Consider the following 17,761-nt stretch of genomic DNA (forward strand, 5'->3'; position numbering starts at 1 on the left):
AAGCTCCAGAGGGTACGCCGGCAGGTTTTCTTCAAGGCTGGCAAGCAAGGAGGTCCGCGGGGGCATATGCCCACTGCATTAAACTATATTCTATCAATAAGTATACTACATATGTTTCACATTTACTGCACTATCTGAACATTGCTCTCATTTCTGATGAATTATTGAGCCTTTCATGGCATAGTGGGCCTTATTCTGCAGGAATCAATTGTTTGAGCTAGGCCTGTAAACTAATAAAAAAAAGGCAATTCATGGTAATCGTAAAGGAGAATTGCTAGACAGTTTCCGTTATCACCCGAATATCCCAATAAGCTCCTTACCCCACCGCCGATTCCGACCATGTGTGTCCAGCCTGAACGGATGTTGCCTAGGACATTGTTTCCAATCCATCAACCAAAGGGGCATTGGGCCCTCACTGCGCTGCCTTGTCATGAAAGAGCTCCGAGGCTTTATTGTAAATTCACGGTGCATGATCGAGCTCCGCGATCAACTGAAGAACATATTCCTGGAAAGTAGCGGCATCCACCAATGTTGGATGAGGGAGTTGTCCGAGCTTTTTCTTATTTTGTAAGCGATCAGTTTTTCTTTGATATAATCCTGGGATTTAACGCACCACCCCGCGTTGATTACGGGCTACCCTTCCCCTGCCCACTGGTTGGCTGACTCGTCTGTGTATCCCTCTGTCGAGCTGGTTCGAGGGGTCATACTCATATACCGGAGCACCGGGCTCTGCGAACATTGTCGTGATGAAAGGATCCTGCCATCGTCGTTCAGCAGGTTGGCCTGGGGCAAGATTTTCTTGTCTTTCCATGCTACTCTGCTTGGTAGAAAATGAAAGTGTTTGTGAGCTAATCTGCCAACCGTTGTATGGAGTATCGAAAAGGGACACGTACGAGTATGCCTTCATTGCCATAGCGCTCATTGGTCCACTCCAGATCTACATCAGTCTGCGTAGATCGCGAGACGGTGTCATTGCCCGCTAAGTGGCCAACGCCTTTGGAATCCGGGTCTGGGCCCCTTCCTGTGACCTTTCTGTCCACCGGGTCCTCTGTATGGCAAGTTTCCGAGATGTCACCTATCACTTCAGCAGGTGAACTCGAGCGCCTTCTGATTGAGCGACACCCAGAGGCTTCGCGTGACGAGAGCTGGAATGGTGCATTATCAGGATTGGGGGTTGTTTCAGCCAGACAATTTTGGGTACTGGCTCCAGGAGTGAGAACCCCGCTGGGCTCCGGTTCATCCGCTTCTCTGTTTGCGAAAGTCAAAGTTGTATGGCGGGTGCACTTCATTTCTAGTGGTGGTGAAGGTATAAGTTGTATTTGAGGTAAATTGCTCGAAGGAGGGTCGTGGGCCTTTATCACTGGAGAGGGTTTTACATCCAAGCTCACGCAGGCATCATGGAACAGCCTGTTGGAATACAGGTGAGTTTTGCGGGGGTTCTCTAGGTGAGAGTGTTGTGTTAGTACAATCAATAGACTGTGGCCGAGGGATCATTGTGCCGCTACCAAACAGCCCTACATCACTTTGTCGCCCAAAAATTCTGACGGGAAGAGCAGTTATCGACGAGAAGAGTCTCGCAATATTGGCATCCAATACAACTTCAACAGGCCGAGACAGCCTTGGGCTGGGCACGCGGGGTTCGCGGTCGTTGTATTGCGAAGTAAAGCCACCCCTCACTCTGTTCCAGTCTGTGCTCGAAAGCAGCGCCAATTGGAGGGGTAAAGGAAGGGAATGAGGGTCTGATACAGACTGTATGGAACACATTCCTGGGTCATCCAGCGGTCTTCGGTTTCTGACAATGACTTGAGACAGTTGAGGGTCACTGTCAGCGCCTGGGCTCAACGGCGAAGACTCAGTTGAAGCGAAACGCACGGAAACTGGACCGCGACGAAGTGAGGAAACGCTCGCTCTGGTGTGTATTTGGTCCAAGGCCTCCTGTGGACTTCCCTCTGCCGTCATCCGTTGCTGGGTTTCGTCGCACTCCGACTCGAAAAGAGTCTCTGACTGAGAAAAGGCGTCCGAGTCCAAGAAGAGACCATCTTCGTCGTCGTCCCCATCGTAGCTGTTATCAGAGCCGGTGCGCTGCCGGTGCAACTTAGTGAGCTGATCGTTCCGAGAGAAGATGCTGTCGATGTGGTAGCAGAGGTCGTCCTCGGTGAGAGCGACACGGGTGGGGTTTGATCGGAGCATCGTAGAGAATGCTGTCGAGACTCTACGTATATATTGGACAGGCCCTACAAACAGAAATAGGACCAGGAATAGATCTACATGGTGCCGGTACAGATTGATGATGGCGGTAGTTCCTCCTCTTGGATGGGAAGGAGCGATGGGATTTCCCGAAAAGGAAGTTGTATGGGCCATGCTGGAGGTGAGGTTCGCCTACTGGCTGCCGATTTGGCACTCTATACAGACTGAAGTGGTAGGATCTTGGGTTTTATTAAACATTTTCAAAGTTCTTCACCCATTCCTTCACCAAAAGTCAAGACAAGGTGCTGCAAATGGCAAACAGTGGAGTTGCCTAGTCATGAAGTGACGAATGCCTCTGCCTAACTAAGAATAACAGCAGGTTCATAATAATGCTAGTAAACCCACCCAAGTACCCAGCTGGGGAGTGCTGCGCAATTCAGCCATAGCATCATGCTGAGAATAATGCTTAGTCTGCATTTCATGTAGTTTAATGCTAATAATAACCTGTAGCCAGCATGGCTGATTCTCCAGGTGGTTATTTGATTTAATTATCTCTCCGCCTCGACAGCTCCTCCACTTCTGTCTCTCTCTCTCCCTCTTCCTCTTTTCTTTCGCTCCGCCCCCTCTCACAGCCCATCCGCTTCGTCTTTCGCTCGCTTTTATCTTTCTTTTTTTGCCCTTCTTCTCACATTTGTGCCCTCTGTATATCATCTTTGCAGTACATTATCGCGCCGGACTCGTCCTTCGACTCCTTCTCTCGCGTTGCCCTGGATCATGCATTGTCCGCCCCGTCTCCGACCGCCGCCATAGTCCGTCGGTCTACACTTTCCTCGTCCCTACAATCGGTACAGGGGACGTGCAAATTTCCCTGATCTTCGCTATTCCTCCCTTCTTCGACCCAGAGATTTCTTGTTCTGGGTAGTGCTGTCTAAACTTCAAACCACGCAATATAGCTCTTCCGTTCCACCTTCATCCGCCGTCCTCCCCACATAGCCTCTCCCTTTCGGTTCGACCATTAACCCCTGAGCTGGCCTGTCAAAATTACCTTATAGAGCGTTTGGATTGTCGCGCCCAACATGGATGGGGATATCAGCCTCTCCCAGTCTCTGGGCGGATTACGCATAGCGAACCCAGATAATGCCTCACTACATTCATCCGAGGACGCCTCGACTCCCGCTGCTACCGCTGTTCCCCCAGCATCTACAACGCCAAATGCTACGAAAGATGAACCGACAGTAACAGAACAGCTGGCCGGCGTAACATCATCGCTTCCTCCAGCCGACCACCGACTCTCCTACCAGTCATACCACCCCGATGCCCAGCAGCAACCCGGTTCATATTACGGCCCCCCTTTCCCCTCTCAACCGCAACACCCTCCGTCTTCGGGCTCCTCCCGCCCCGTATCAGCTTTGTTCGCAAATGGGGGCGCGCCAGTCTCGACTACCTCTCGAGAAGGACCATATCGTATTCGCACGGACTCTGCCGCGTCTTCTGCTTCCGAAAGCTTAGCTCGCGCCGGATCCCGCGGAGGTTCTTCAGCTTATCAGGCTGGGGTACCCATCCGCGATAATACTCATAGCGACCGCTCCTACCACACGGCACAAATACCGGCGAATGGGGCAGCAGTGATGCGTCAACCGTCTCGAGCACGGACTGCGGGCGTTCCGCAACTGTCAGGATCGCCTTATGGGATGGAAAATGGGCCAATGTCTAGTAGTGATGAATGGCAGGAACGTGGGGCAGCCGTCACAGTGAGACAGGAGATTGATGCTAATGGGAAGCCCGTCGCGCGGTACATAAAGAAGGGCGTCCGAGATTTCTCCTTTGGACAGACTCTCGGCGAGGGGTCCTATAGCACCGTCGTGCTGGGGACAGACCGCCAAACCCTCAAAGAATATGCAATCAAGATTTTGGATAAACGACACATCATCAAAGAGAAAAAGGTCAAGTATGTAAATATCGAAAAAGACACCTTGAATCGCCTCACCGACCACCCCGGCGTCGTCCGATTATACTACACCTTCCAGGATGAACGCTCGTTATACTTCGTCCTGGACCTTTGCAAAGGAGGAGAGTTGTTAGGCGTCTTGAAGCGAATGGCAACATTCGATGAAGAGTGCACTAAGTTTTATGGCGCTCAAATATTAGACGCGATTGATTACATGCACAGGCGCGGTGTCATCCACAGAGACCTGAAGCCGGAGAATGTTCTGCTTGACAGCCAGATGCATGTCAAAGTTACTGATTTTGGCACGGCAAAGATACTCAAGAGCCGCCAAGGCTCTCTGAACTCAAGCGGGATTCCGTCGCTTGACTCGGATATACCTGAGGAAGAGCGTGCCAGCTCCTTTGTTGGTACGGCCGAGTACGTTAGCCCCGAATTATTAACGGACAAAAATGCTTGCAAGGCGAGCGATCTGTGGGCCTTTGGTTGTATCATTTACCAGCTTCTGGCTGGGCGGCCACCCTTCAAAGCCGGAAATGAGTACCAGACGTTCCAAAAAATTGTTGCGCTGGAGTACGAGTTCCCTCTGAGCTTCCCCAGTGTCGCTCGCGATCTCGTCGAGCGTCTCCTCGTCCTTGACCCCGCTCGCCGTCTGCCGATTGAACACATTAAGAACCATGAGTTCTTCCAGGGTATAACTTGGGGTGTGGACCTATGGAAACAAAAAGCGCCCCGCCTGAAAGCTTATAGCCCTCCGCCACGCGAACCTATTAAACTTAATGGGGGCTCTGACGGAGACAGCTTCCCCCCGAGTATCAACGCGGCACCTTCAAACACGAGTTCCCGTGTGGTGCCCAGGTTGATCACCGAATTGCCCGCCCCCAGTCAGCTTGACATCGAGTGGTCTCCAGTATTAACGAAAAATAACGAAAGGATCCTGAAGTTGGGAAACCTAGTTGTCTTGTCTTCTCCGGCGTCTCATAGTCCTGTCTCTAGACATGGTGAATATGAAGCCCCAAGGAAATTCTCTCGTTTCTTTGGGGGTAGCACAACTAAGAAGCGACAACGATTGGTCATGATCACGTCATCTGGTCGGATCATTATGGCTGCTGCTGGCGGCGATGAGAAAAAGGCCAAGATGGAGTTGTCTCTGCTTGCCCCAGGGACGCATTATCGCACATCTACCGACGCTAAGGGGGTGTCATGTTGGATTGTGGATACGGTGAGAATTTCCCTTTTCCACCAGGCAATCTAGTTTTCTTTCGACTAACAGATGCACGTGTAGCGCGAGAAACACTTCGTTTTCGAGGATCCCAAACCGTCATCAAGCAGTGCGGGCACAACCGCTTTAACTACGCAGGAGTGGTTGGACACCCTCGACCGAGCTCGAGAGATGGCTCTAGCTCAACAAAATAACGGGCCATACTCTGGGGATGACGCATTCCGTGATCTATCCTCTGGGTTTTCAAGCCACGCTAATACTCTAGACCGAGCTGCGGAAACCCCCCACGAAGCAGGACCGCCACAAGGACGAGCTACGCTCGTTAAGCACCAAGGAAATGACTCCGACTCAGTCAAAGGGAAGAAACGTTTCAGCCGGCGCCACTCCAAGAACGGTCTTGCTGCGGTCTTTTAGAACAGCCATTGTGTCTTGAATGTTTTCCTCGACGATATCCCCATTGGTTTTGCTTTCCAGTTTATTGACAAGCTCTTGCACCTCTCCTCATTTCCTTGCTTCTTTTCCTTCTTGGAGTCACGATTGTTACGGCGCAGGACCGCAGTCTCCCGATCTCGCCATTTCTTTGAAATATACATGAAACCCTTTGTTACATATCCCAATGCCAGTGTTAACTCTGGCATGGCCCTGCGTGTTTCCTGGTGGGCGGTTATGGGCGGGCATCAATTACCCGCATACTTCCCTATCCACGCACACTGCATTGTTCACCAACCACAGATTACTCCCTTGGATCCATATTCCACCAAACTTGTTGATATTGGCGGGTTACATCTCATGAACTCGAACCGAGCGCCGTCATTTCCTTTGTGTGTTTAAATTTGCATCTATAACTTGAAGGATCCCCATTTTGTGACGCGATTTAGTCCTCAGCGCTATTTACCTAGTCTTGCATCTTACAATCATGAGCGATTTTCTTTTTCGTTTTTCTCAACTATGTCCTTCATACACATTTTCCTGTTCTTTTTATTTATCAATTCCCCAGTTTCGCTGTCGAGACATTGCTTGCTGCATTTAGATGGACGGAGTACCTATGCACGTTTATATCCCTTACCTGACGTGTTGTGTTGTCTTTTACATTTGGTCTGTCTTGTAGGTTTTCTTCACACTACCCTGTACTACTCTTTTCTCTACTGCTCCGATATATATATTTATTATGTGACCTTCTATTCTATTCTTTGGTTGCCAATAAAATGGAATAAAGGCGGAGATGTTTGCTTACGAGTATCTTGTGAATCTGCAAATGGTAACTGTTCAACCTCACGCGATTTCCCTGCAAATCTACCAGATGTAACAGGAGCTTTAGGTTAGAACTTGAATGGAGAAAATAAAATATAAAACATAAAAAAATTATAATCATATTTACATTGCGAGGATATTATTATGAACAAAAAGGGTTTCAAACTCCAGATATAGACAACCAAATCTCGTTAGATAAAGAGCCAATCGATCCTGGAATCATCTAACTCTTGAACCCAGTCGAAGTCGTCATCATCGTAATAAAAATCGTCACCAGGGCTTATTGGAGTCGTAGTGGAGGGAGTAGTGACCGTTCCCGTGGTCGTGGTAGGGGTAGTTGTGATAGAAGGTGATCGGGAGGTGACAACGAGAGAGTCAATACTATCCTTGTCTAGATTTGCACGAAATTTGGATCTCTCTTCGCGTCTGAGGTCGCGTTTGCGCCACATCATGGTCAGGACCCACGCAGCATTGCGGACGTTGACGCTTATGAGGTGAAAATACAACTTGCGGAGGATCTCGAGCATAACTGGGCGCTGAGCAGGGTCTCTACATTCGGCGCCGGCAATGAAAGAGGGCCATATGAGACATTTGAAGTGCGAATCGGAGGAGGGGATAAGGGAGAGTTGTTCAATTAAGAATGTTGCGACCTCCCCATGGTCTGGAGGCAGGCCAATAGTGGTCGAAATAGATGTGGCGCCGGGTCGAGGGCGAGAAAGAACCCTGGTAGCGTAGAGATAGACAGCTGCCTTGTAAATGGTAGCGAGGGTCATCCGCATGGAAAGGTCTGGAAGGAAATGATAACTTTGGAGAGACTCTGCCCACGCAACAGGGTCAAACGCCTGAATGTGTTTGGGTAGGCTCTCGGGGCATTGGAGCGGATTTGAGCCCGCTGGGAGATATTCAGACGGGAAAACGGTCCGTGGCTGTGAGCTTCGGTCATTGTTGAGGTCAAGATCAAAGAACGCGTGGACAAAGAAAATAACTTCTAGTAGATAGGCGGGACAGCCGACCCATGAGGTTTCTTCTAAACGCCTTAAGACAGAGGCACCAATATCAGAACAATAAAAGGGCTTTGATAGAGTGCCAGGTCGGGCCAAGGTAGCGCCCATTAGCTGAATTCTGAAACCCAGAGTTAATTAAACTTTGTTGCGAGATATACTATCAGCACAGAAAGACTCACACTAAACACCCATCGGCAGCAAAATCATCGAGCCAGTCAAGTATTGTTTGCGTTTTACTTGGCTTGTCGTGCTCGCGACTTTGCAACAGTTTCTTGGCGCCTTCCAGGTGATATTTCCATGCCCCATGCCCAGATTCAATGGCGTCCATCAAGGCAAGAATCATTATCGCTGCTAAGGTCTTGTTGTCGTTTCGCAAAACGGGATCGGATATGTCCCGTGACAACTGGTGTAATGCGCGTTGTTTGAACCCTAGAAACTGCTCGTAAATCTTGGGAGACGAACGCCGAGACAAGGAGCTTAGTTCGGCCGGTCCTGCTTCCTCTGGCGGGGAGGGATTATCATTGATTGATAATGTCTCTCCAGGCCACGGCATGGGCGAAAAATCTCCGTTTGCCAAAATAACATAATGCAATGCACCCATGGCCGCGAGGGAATGAGAAATGACGGGAGAATTGCCAGCCAGTGGGATAAGGTCTCGGAATGGGTTCCTGACATCGGAATATAGTGACAGATATCCCGCAAGATTCTGATGGACTACAGAGCAGGAATTGGTTAGATAAGACAGCCTCGTGGGCCTAGAGCGATCAACGTACAATGGTTGATATAAAACCTGGAAAGTCGACTACAATCTTGAAATAGCGGGTCCACAAGCACCCGTGGTGTTGGAAGCATGGGATTTGCAGGTACAATGGCCCCCAGGGAAGTATTCTGCGCCGATGCTACGTCGTCATTGTCGCGAAGATGTTGTGGGGTATTCGCCGCGTCGCTAGGCAGATTGGCTGCGGCGGCGGCGGATTGATCAAGCCCAGTGTGATTCTCATGGGCATCAGGAGATTCTTGTTTGGCATCGCCGAAGCTGCGACCCATCATCTTACCCCGACTAGCCACTCCACCCTTGACCCAAACGAGCGGTTTTTGATACCCCAGACATTCTTTCCCCGCATCCCGACACTTCCGACACGTGGGGAGTCCATTATCGCAAATAATGCGGCGGCGACGGCAGGTATAGCAGCCTTTGCTCATGACGTTGTGCCAGCATAGATGGATTGAACGGAAACTTCTGGACCATAGTATCCGAGTATGACACCACTCGCCATCCTTGGAGAAAGACAGTTGCGGAAGGAATAGGAATATCGTTGTTAGAAGAGGGGACGCCAGATGACCAGGGAGAGAGGAGCTGCAGCCATGAGAAAAAGCAATGAAAGGACGAGTCAGAGCAGTGAAATCCAGAATCAGCCAGAGCGGTCGGTCAGCACTGTGGAAGCAGGTGCCTCAGATAGGCAAATCACGTGTGGGGTAGTGATAAGAGAAGGAAGCTTATCTTCACATGGTGCGGGCGCATACGATACGTTACATACGCTCCCTGTACTGATACCGCCACCGATCTCGTGACCGAAGCCGAGTCGTTCTCACCACCACCACAAGAAGTCAACAACCATGCTTCTCCTTTTGAAGCGAACCATGGATCTTCTTTAGCTGGAACCTCGGAGACTCCCGCTTCGTAAGTCATCTTCCTGGGCCCCTGTGTTGCTGTTTCATTTCCATTTCGCGATTAGTTATTTATCTAGCAGTTACTAATGGCAACTAGTTATAGTTTGGTTCTGCCGTTGTTGAGTTCGCCTTCCTCTCTTCTTGCCTCTCTGGCGGAGACCCAGCGCCCTTCTCCCCCATCCTCTACATTACTGTGTGCTACGTCTGTTTGAATGACGCACACAGCACGGCTTCTGGTGTTTGATCACCGCGCGCTATATTACAATGCCAGCGAGGTCCACAACGCCGTCTGAAATGGTTTCCCAGGCCCAAGTCCTCGATCGCTCCATGCCCGCGCAAAGCGCCCAATCGTCCGTGTCGCGTTCTTCTCATCACAGTCGCCGACATCGCTCGAGTCGTTCTCACCACGGGGGACATGTTCATCAGCCCCAAAACGACTTTCCGATCTTCACCCATACCGGCGATGTTGAACTAGTGATTCGCGCCGGTCGCCAGGAGAACCGGTACCTCTTGCACCGGCTCATTCTGGCGCAATGCTCCGGTTTCTTTGAGACTAGCACCCAGGAGGAATGGTCGGGACAAATTGCGATGCGTCGGCAACCCAATAACAACCCGGACCCGGGGACCTTGTCGAGAATCAGCGAAGATGCCTCATCTCTCTCAAACGGCTCTACTCTGGCGCAGTCCGACGCGGGCTTCACTCAATTATCGCCCGAGAAAAAGCGATGGCGATTTGAACTAGATTGGGAAAACAAGGCAGAGGATGAGGAACCAATATTGGTCCAGAAGGTATGTGTTTGCCCTTGTGCATGGCAGCTTGACCCCAGCTTAAACCATAATCTAGTCTCCCAGTGCTTCTGGTACCGTCGCTAGCGAGTTCGGACCGTATGCAAAGCCAATGACAAAACCGTCAAGCAATCATACGGGATTCGCTCGCTCTATGGCAAACTTGGCGCATCTGCAGTCCGTTATCCAGCTGCCACATAGGTCGAGTGCGGTAGCCGCGGCTGCAGCAAACACGAACCCGTCCAATGAAAGAACGATGGATCCCATACTCCGTGATTATGACAACCTGTTTCGGTTGTTCTATAATCATCCGCCACTACTTAACACCATCAACATCGCTACTGCATATGCAGAATGCAAGGCCCTTCTAGCCCTGGCGGATATGTATGACGCCTTACCCGTCACTGGTCCCCGCGTGGACCATCACCTTTTGGGCTTCGGCTCCCGACTCTTCAAACAAATTGCAAAGTACCCACCAAGCTATCTCAAGCTAGGATACCTTGCGCGAAGTCGTGTCATCTTTTCCGAGGCCCTCATTCATGTCGTCGGCCAATGGCCGGCTGGACAATCTCACCTCCGCAGCGGACCCTATTCTCCGCTCCCCCCTCTTGCACTGGATATTATCGAGGACAAATTCGAGGACCTCGAGGACCTTAAAGCTCGTATTGACTCCAAGCTTCTGCGCCTTACCCTAACTACTTCCCGTGGAGAGCGTGTCACTCCCCAGAACGCCTACTTGGACTGGCTTGCTGTTTCCCTCTTCCGACAATGGCTTGTTGACAGCACTACCCCACCACCTGCTCCAATCCTCAAGAATAGCGCGAACCCTACAAACCAAACCAACGCTAGCCGCGCAGCATCTGCAGCGACATCAACGACCGTCTCTGCATCCCGACCGACGGACAGCACATCGCCAGCCACGGCAGCAGTCGCATCCTCTCGCGTCTACCGGCTCATTGGATCTTCCTTGACGCAGGCCTACCTCTCGCATGAGGAACTTAAGAAGTTTCTCAAGGTTCACCCGACAGCGTCTTCAGAGTCTCTGTACACACGCGAAGTACTTAAACGATTTGAGCGCAAAATGGACGAAATCAAACGGCTGGCCCGTGAGATCGTCAAACCTCTCATGCGAAACTTCCTTGAATTGGATCTGAAGGGAGGTGAATTTAGCGACACCATTCCATATTTGACATGTGTCAAAGTTGAGGATGACGATATTCCTTGGGAATGATTTTACGACCGAACGACCGAAATGACAATGCTCGATACCCCAGCATTCCATAACTTTTCACTCATCACGATGCTATGACTCCTTTATGTGATTTTACTTCATTGGCCATGTTATATACTCTCTGTTATGACCTTCACATCTCCTGCTCCAATTTATTGACGTGTTTTTATGCCAGTTTGATGAAGTGATGACTTTCGTTGGCTGTTTCCTAGCTCTAACCCTGCTGTACAATTAAGTCTACGATTTCGGCAGTTCTCATTATATTGGGACATTATAGTACCGTTTAGGAGGTCAGAGTTAATGTGCAAAAACACTTAAGAGTGCCTTGTCAACCACCAGCGCTGAACCGCATATTGAACAGTCGTAGCAATCGCACTTTTAGGCAAACCTGCTAGTTATTCAGCTGCAGGCTGCTCTGCCGCCTAAGCGCGGTGTAACAGCAAGGCAGCCAACGCACGGGCAAGGCGAAAACAAGGCAGGGGACCAGTTCCTCAAGTCAGGTACAGATATCCTACACCCTTGATAAGCAAACAAATCATCGTTTGCCTCGTATATTACTTACTACCAACTACTATACTGCACCATCCAACCATGCCTGAGGCCGATTCAACACCCTGCACAGCATGTGGCTGGACCCAAGAGCGCCAAAACCATGGCGGATACAAGAGCCACGTCAAAATCATCCACGACGCGGGCAATCGCGCCCCCTGGGCTCTGGGCTCAGTACTCATTTTGAAAGATCGAGGCCCTGGTTCCCCAACTTACGAAGTCCGCAACCTCCAATTCGTCCGCGACAACACAACCATTCCCGCCCCTGTCCTTGTTGATACCTGGGAAGAAGAAGAATACGATGATGACAAGGGGGAAGAAAGACGAGGAAATATCCCTCGCACCTTCTTGTTGACGAGACGAATCCCTGGCGAAACACTCCACGAGGCGTGGCCGAAGCTCACTGCGGCCGAGAAAGCAAATATAGCGAGACAGACGGCGGAGTTCCTGCAGCAACTGAGGGGGTTGACATCGCCAAAATTAGAGGCAATTGGTGGGGACCCGATCCAAAGCCACTTTTTATTCATGCAGAATAAAGAGCAGGGGAGGACCTCGGATGTGCTTTGGCCGCAGGGCCCATTAGGCTCAGACGACGAGCTTTGGGCAGCGATGTCGCAGTGCTTGTTGCTGGGTGTCCCTGAGGCAGCGAGGGTACGACTTCGGAATCGATTACCGGCTGCGGGGCCGTATACGTTTACGCATGGGGACTTGACGGACGTCAATATTATGGTTAAGGATGGTTCTATTACGGGTATTATTGACTGGGAGAGGGCTGGGTTCTTCCCAGTTTGGTGGGAGTACGTGGGTACTGTGATTGGGGATAGTCCGGAGGATAGAGAGTGGAAGACCTTGCTGCGGGAATATATGCCTGAATATAGCGCTGCTTTGGAGTGGTGGAAGGATTACTATTTCTTGTGTAGGGATTTGGAAAATGAAAGGGCGAGCAGATTTCTCGAAGAAACTGAGACTGAGAGTCGCTAGGGTTGGCATCGGGAATAATAGGTACATAAGTATAGTATACATTAGGAGTGTGGGGTGTCTACTGGTATACAGGTTTACTCCCCAATAACTTCTTGACCTCCCATCCAAGGTCGCAAAGCTTCGGGAATGACAACTACCTTGCGTTCAGGATCCCACCCATTCTCTAGAATCGCGGCGATCACCCTCGGAACTGCCATCGCGGTTCCGTTAACAGTGTGTGGGAAGCGAGACTCTTTCGCTGTATTTCCGCGCACACGGGTTCCCAGTCGCCGGGATTGATAATCTGTGCAGATGGATGCTGAAGTGACCTCTCCCCATCCATTCTCGAGGTCATCGCCACGCATACGGGACGGGAATAGTGCCTCAATATCACGTTTGCGCGTGGCGCTGGCTCCGAGATCTGAGGTCGGCATCTCAAGGACGCGGCAGGGAAGTTGGAGAGAAGTTAGGATCTCTTTCTGTACTGTCAAAAGATCACCGAAGAGATCATCTGACGTTGGCAAGGATGAAGCAGGCGTATTGTCTGCCCAGCCAAACATTTCGACCTTCGTGAATTCGTGGACGCGGTATAGACCCTTTGTATCCACGCCTCGAGAGCCTGCCTCAGCGCGATAGCAGCGGCTGGGCCCCACTAGCTTGAGTGGTAGACTAGATGAATCGAGATCACGACCGGCGTGCATAGCAGCTAGAGGGATCTCGGCTGTAGCGGCGAGAGACCGCTGGGGCTTAGTTTTGTCCTTCTCCGCTTGCTCGATAGCCCATATTTGTTGCTCACTATTTTGATCGCGAGGTTGGAAACCGCAAGCATCGGCAACGTAAGAGTAGACGATGGATGGTGGTGAAACTGGAACCCAGCCGTGGCGGCGGGCAACAGACAAGGAGTATTGAATTAGGGCTTGTTCTAGGATGGCCCCCTCGCCAGTGAGGAAGTACCAGCCCCAGCCGGTAGTAGTGGCAGCACTAGCAAAGTCGATAAGACCAAGTTCAGAGCCGATGGCGACATGAGAACGCGAGGAGTCAGGCTGGTCGACCCAGTGAGGCGGCGATTGAGGGTCGAAATTGAAGTATTCGATTAGAGTAGGATCCGAGCCGATGGGCGTATGAGAGGAGGAAAGGTTCGGTAGGGAGAGGGCTAGTTCATGAATTTGTTCGCTGCAGGATGTCTTTCGGTTTGTCAGTGTGAGAGTTTCGTCTTTCAATTGCTGAGCCTCGCCCCGAAAAGCTGGTTCCTGCTCTTTTTCTTTTGGGTCGGTGGCCGGATTCTGAAGTCTCCCAATTGTTTTCTCAAGTGCTTTTATTCGAGAACGAGACGGCATAAGCTGTTGATCAATCCGGCGGAGTTCTTCAGAGAGCTGTTGTATCGTCGAAGGGTAATCCGCATGCGCAGGGTAATTTCGATCGCGGCAGTTCTGCGCATAGAGTTCGGGATTCTGACGGATATGTTTGACATCGGGGGTGGGTTTAGGAGCCGTTGGCGGACGCACAGCGGACGCGAAAGAGCGGCGAGATATTTTGCAGTAGATGCATACTCTTTGCGGAAGGGGTCGCATCTTGGCCCTCGATTGCTCACGAATTGGACCCAATTGAGTCGAGTTGAAGCTATCTAGGAATTGATCGGGGAAATCGGCGGATTTTGCCGCTATACACCGCATTATCACGTGAGGCTAGGCGACTTAGGCCGTAATAACGTTTCAATACAAATTGTAATGATACGCTATCGATTCTCCGCTACTTATTATCTATGTGATCTTCAGTAGGCCTTGGTTTTCGCAACTACAACTACACTTTAAATACATCTATGCATTTTGAGCTATTTACAACATAAACGACGAAGGTCAGCTGAAGCTGGCTCCATCACTTTCCCCCCATTTATTTTGCAGACACATCCCGTTTTCCAAAGACACGGAACCGCTTCACCCCTCCATCCGGGACGAGCGTGAGCTTGACGTGGGTGAAGGTCCTTGTATCCTCGCCTCCAGCAGCAAGATCCGTTCCTTCAAAGATATGTTCTGTATCCGCCTAACATGGCTTGTCGCCTTTGATGAGTTCCTTCCAGTCCGCATGGTCGTGCGCGGGGACCTCATCACTGCCGACAGAGCCGACGAGGAGGCCGTGGACTCGTACGGCGCGGGGGAAGTTCCCACGGAAATCTTTGGTGTCAACGATAATCCTCGAGGCAGAGCCGGCAAGTCCGAGCTTGACAGTGACCCAGTCGACGTGACCTGGGGTGCGAGACCGGGCAGTCTCCCATCCGTCGCCCATGTCCTTTCCTCGGCCGGGTAGGAGAAGGTTGCTGCAGGGTGTAAAGTGTTGATCCGAGGCGCCGAGGGCGAGACCGCCTAGGAGAGCGGAAGAGAGTTCTTCGGAGGGTAACTCGCTTTGGACTTGGGATGTAGATTCGAGGGTAGGTGGGATAGCATGACCGTATACCCGTAGTCGACCGAAGCCGCCATCCGGGTACATCAAGAGTCGGACACGCGTGTATGGTGTTGGGTTTGCGGGGTCATAGTTGTTACTTCCATGCGCGCCGCTGTTTTGGACCACATGGTTGCGGGGGTAGAATGGTCGTCCAGCCTTTGTAGTTGGCGTCCGCGACCTCGGTGTCTGGTGCGCCGGGAGCATATGTTGCTTGCAGCTCGGCCTTTTCGCCGTAGTTGCCAACAAAGAATCCCGTGTCGACCTCGACACCCTGGATGGAGCCGCTGGCAACACCAAGCTTGATCACGACCCAGTCGTATGGCTCTGGGTTGTGGCGGCGGGTTTCCCAGCCATCGTACCAGGCCCCTGTGTGAACAAAGACACCGGGACGGTTGATGGGGGCAGTGGGAGTGAGGAGGTTCGATGCAGCGGCAAAGTAATCATTGGAACAGGCGAAGACGTGACTGTTGAGGCCGGAAGAGGCGAGGTTGGTAGTGTGGGCGAATACGCTGTCAATTTCCTCAGCAGGCACGAAGGTGATGTTGTTGTCGGCCATCTTGAGGGTATACCGTAACGGATCGCTGTAGTTCTCTGTATCCCTTGTAGAACGATACACCCAGTAAAGAAACAGGAAGGAGAAGGCAGATTGTACAAACCGCTAGAGAAGGGCCTCTTATAGCAGGAATGCAGACGTGCGAGTGGGTGTTGCAGATGATGTTATCCGTCACTTCGATAAGGCCGATTCACTGATTACTCGATTGTATTCCCTCATCCCCTCATTTACCCTTCATCTTTCTCTTCCCCAGCACATATTCACCGAATTCTCTCCTTGAACACCCGTGTCCATAACATCGTCCTCGCTCCTGACTCGTCTCTTGGGTATTCATTACCTGATTATAACCATCTTCCTCTAAAGTTCCTGCTGCTGCCTCCTGCCCCACAGGCCTTTATCGGAGTTCTCCGATAATCGCATTCTCCCGGGCAATGACAAGATTCAATTGCTGAAATATTTCGATGCAATGTCTCCCATGGGGGATCGAGGCGGCTATGCTTTCCGATTCCCTCGCCTACCCAAGATCAGGCATTGATGAGGATCAACATTAACCGCGAGGTGGCCTCCTTCTCGGTTACAACTTGGATGGTCACCGGCTGCAGTGTAACATTGTGACGTCTACAAGGCATGGAAGTCCAGGGTTACTATGCTATTCAAGCCTGAGTAACAGTCAGAACATTGATTTACCTCGTTGCAGACGAGGAGATGACCAAGAGGCAGATGGGAAGAAACCACAACATTGTATTCGCAAAATATAACAGGAGTGAAGGCAGAGACCCAAGCGAGAAAGAAATTTTCAGAAAGAAATCCGTGCAGGAGGTTGATTCTAAATCTAAACGAGGAAGAAGGGGAGGAATAAATCAAAAAAGGTAAACGCCCATGATGCGATGCGCTGCGCTGCGATGCGATACCACCCTAGCTTGAAGCCCGAGTTGCTGTTGTCCTCCGCTCCCTGATCACCTGTTGCTTTTGGTTGCGAGCTCTTCCAAATTTTTATACCGCCACTCATACTGAGACAGCTGCTTCTTTTCCCCCGGAGACAAACTCTTGCCTTTGTCTGTCATATCCTTCTCCACCTGCTTCAGCATTTCCCAGCGCTTGATAATTCTGGCCTGGTGCTCGGAGATAGACACGAGATTAGTGTCGTTTGAGGCGAGTCGACTGTCTATTGTAGCATGGTATGATAGCTTTGCTCGAAAGAGGGCCATGTCGGATTCATCATATATAAGGCCTTGGGGTTCGGGAAGGGCTGCCTTGTGGGAAGATTTGGAAGGCATTTTCGGTATGTGTATAGCTGAGAGCAACTTCGAAGTCTAGCGCAAGATTGGTTCGTATGTCTTCAGACCGATGGTGACTATTCTGTCGTCCAGATGGCTGGAGCTGATACAACGGTTCCGAAACGGGATCAGGTCTTGCGTGGAAGACAATCGGTGCCCAAGAAGAGGAAACAAGGAAGGTTATGATATGATAAAGTCTCTGAAGACTTACAAAATGTTCAGGAGGGACTGTGTCCCTCTCTTCTAGGACCTGAGAAGAACCGGTTTATATCATCTCCCGTGTCTAACGACAGCAATCAGGGTGATACCAAAAAGGGCGCCCAATGCAACTGATGGAAGACATGACGAACCGAGTGCAATCACCTTTCCTTCACCGTATGTGTTGGTCTGCCAATCCGTTTCCGGGCCGTTTGTGCCAATCGTGTTGTGGCTCCTGCGAAGACAAGTCTCTTCTGGATAGGGACAGCCTCGTTTGTTCCCAAACTGTCACACCATTATGACAACGCCGGCGCAACCTTGATGTCGGTCTGGAGATTAAGTTGTCCACTTTCGTTGTTTCTGGGATCTGCCGGCAGAGAGACGAGTCGGTGATAATTTATTATCTGTGAGCAGAAAAGGAGCAGGGTATGGGCAGACATCAGACACCAAGAGGGCGGATCCTCTTTCGATGCGGGCATTCTGTGTAT

The 17,761-nt window shown here is 50.9% G+C and overlaps 10 protein-coding genes across 10 annotated transcripts; 4 read left to right on the forward strand and 6 right to left on the reverse strand.

Moving 5' to 3' along the window:
• Positions 1-460: 460 nt before the first annotated feature.
• Positions 461-1,289, reverse strand: APUU_30403A (uncharacterized protein; the record flags this gene model as incomplete). Its single annotated transcript, XM_041701493.1, has 3 exons — positions 461-559; positions 614-817; positions 894-1,289. 3 exons carry the CDS (start codon positions 1,287-1,289, stop codon positions 461-463), a joined length of 699 nt encoding a protein of 232 aa, XP_041554372.1.
• Positions 1,290-1,395: 106 nt separating this feature from the next.
• APUU_30404A (uncharacterized protein) lies at positions 1,396-2,361 on the reverse strand (the record flags this gene model as incomplete). The annotated part of the gene is made up of 1 exon (XM_041701494.1): positions 1,396-2,361. The coding sequence occupies one exon, from the start codon at positions 2,359-2,361 to the stop codon at positions 1,396-1,398; it is 966 nt and encodes a 321-aa protein (XP_041554373.1).
• Positions 2,362-3,263: 902 nt separating this feature from the next.
• On the forward strand, positions 3,264-5,768 carry PKH3 (pkb-activating kinase-like protein; the record flags this gene model as incomplete). The annotated part of the gene is made up of 2 exons (XM_041701495.1): positions 3,264-5,354; positions 5,418-5,768. The coding sequence occupies 2 exons, from the start codon at positions 3,264-3,266 to the stop codon at positions 5,766-5,768; spliced, it is 2,442 nt and encodes an 813-aa protein (XP_041554374.1).
• Positions 5,769-6,796: 1,028 nt separating this feature from the next.
• Positions 6,797-8,812, reverse strand: APUU_30406A (Zn(II)2Cys6 transcription factor; the record flags this gene model as incomplete). Its single annotated transcript, XM_041701496.1, has 3 exons — positions 6,797-7,727; positions 7,789-8,323; positions 8,383-8,812. 3 exons carry the CDS (start codon positions 8,810-8,812, stop codon positions 6,797-6,799), a joined length of 1,896 nt encoding a protein of 631 aa, XP_041554375.1.
• Positions 8,813-9,544: 732 nt separating this feature from the next.
• APUU_30407S (uncharacterized protein) lies at positions 9,545-11,297 on the forward strand (the record flags this gene model as incomplete). The annotated part of the gene is made up of 2 exons (XM_041701498.1): positions 9,545-10,069; positions 10,125-11,297. The coding sequence occupies 2 exons, from the start codon at positions 9,545-9,547 to the stop codon at positions 11,295-11,297; spliced, it is 1,698 nt and encodes a 565-aa protein (XP_041554376.1).
• Positions 11,298-11,888: 591 nt separating this feature from the next.
• On the forward strand, positions 11,889-12,827 carry APUU_30408S (uncharacterized protein; the record flags this gene model as incomplete). The annotated part of the gene is made up of 1 exon (XM_041701499.1): positions 11,889-12,827. The coding sequence occupies one exon, from the start codon at positions 11,889-11,891 to the stop codon at positions 12,825-12,827; it is 939 nt and encodes a 312-aa protein (XP_041554377.1).
• A 74-nt stretch (positions 12,828-12,901) lies between these two features.
• On the reverse strand, positions 12,902-14,479 carry DIA4 (putative serine--tRNA ligase DIA4; the record flags this gene model as incomplete). Its single annotated transcript, XM_041701500.1, has 1 exon — positions 12,902-14,479. The coding sequence occupies one exon, from the start codon at positions 14,477-14,479 to the stop codon at positions 12,902-12,904; it is 1,578 nt and encodes a 525-aa protein (XP_041554378.1).
• Positions 14,480-14,846: 367 nt separating this feature from the next.
• Positions 14,847-15,290, reverse strand: DAL2_1 (allantoicase; the record flags this gene model as incomplete). The annotated part of the gene is made up of 1 exon (XM_041701501.1): positions 14,847-15,290. The coding sequence occupies one exon, from the start codon at positions 15,288-15,290 to the stop codon at positions 14,847-14,849; it is 444 nt and encodes a 147-aa protein (XP_041554379.1).
• A 49-nt stretch (positions 15,291-15,339) lies between these two features.
• Positions 15,340-15,801, reverse strand: DAL2_2 (allantoicase; the record flags this gene model as incomplete). The annotated part of the gene is made up of 1 exon (XM_041701502.1): positions 15,340-15,801. One exon carries the CDS (start codon positions 15,799-15,801, stop codon positions 15,340-15,342), a length of 462 nt encoding a protein of 153 aa, XP_041554380.1.
• Positions 15,802-16,503: 702 nt separating this feature from the next.
• APUU_30412S (uncharacterized protein) lies at positions 16,504-17,115 on the forward strand (the record flags this gene model as incomplete). The annotated part of the gene is made up of 2 exons (XM_041701503.1): positions 16,504-16,667; positions 16,818-17,115. 2 exons carry the CDS (start codon positions 16,504-16,506, stop codon positions 17,113-17,115), a joined length of 462 nt encoding a protein of 153 aa, XP_041554381.1.
• Positions 17,116-17,761: the final 646 nt, after the last annotated feature.

Source organism: Aspergillus puulaauensis, chromosome 3 (genome assembly GCF_016861865.1).
Source record: "Aspergillus puulaauensis MK2 DNA, chromosome 3, nearly complete sequence".
NCBI lineage: Eukaryota > Fungi > Ascomycota > Eurotiomycetes > Eurotiales > Aspergillaceae > Aspergillus > Aspergillus puulaauensis.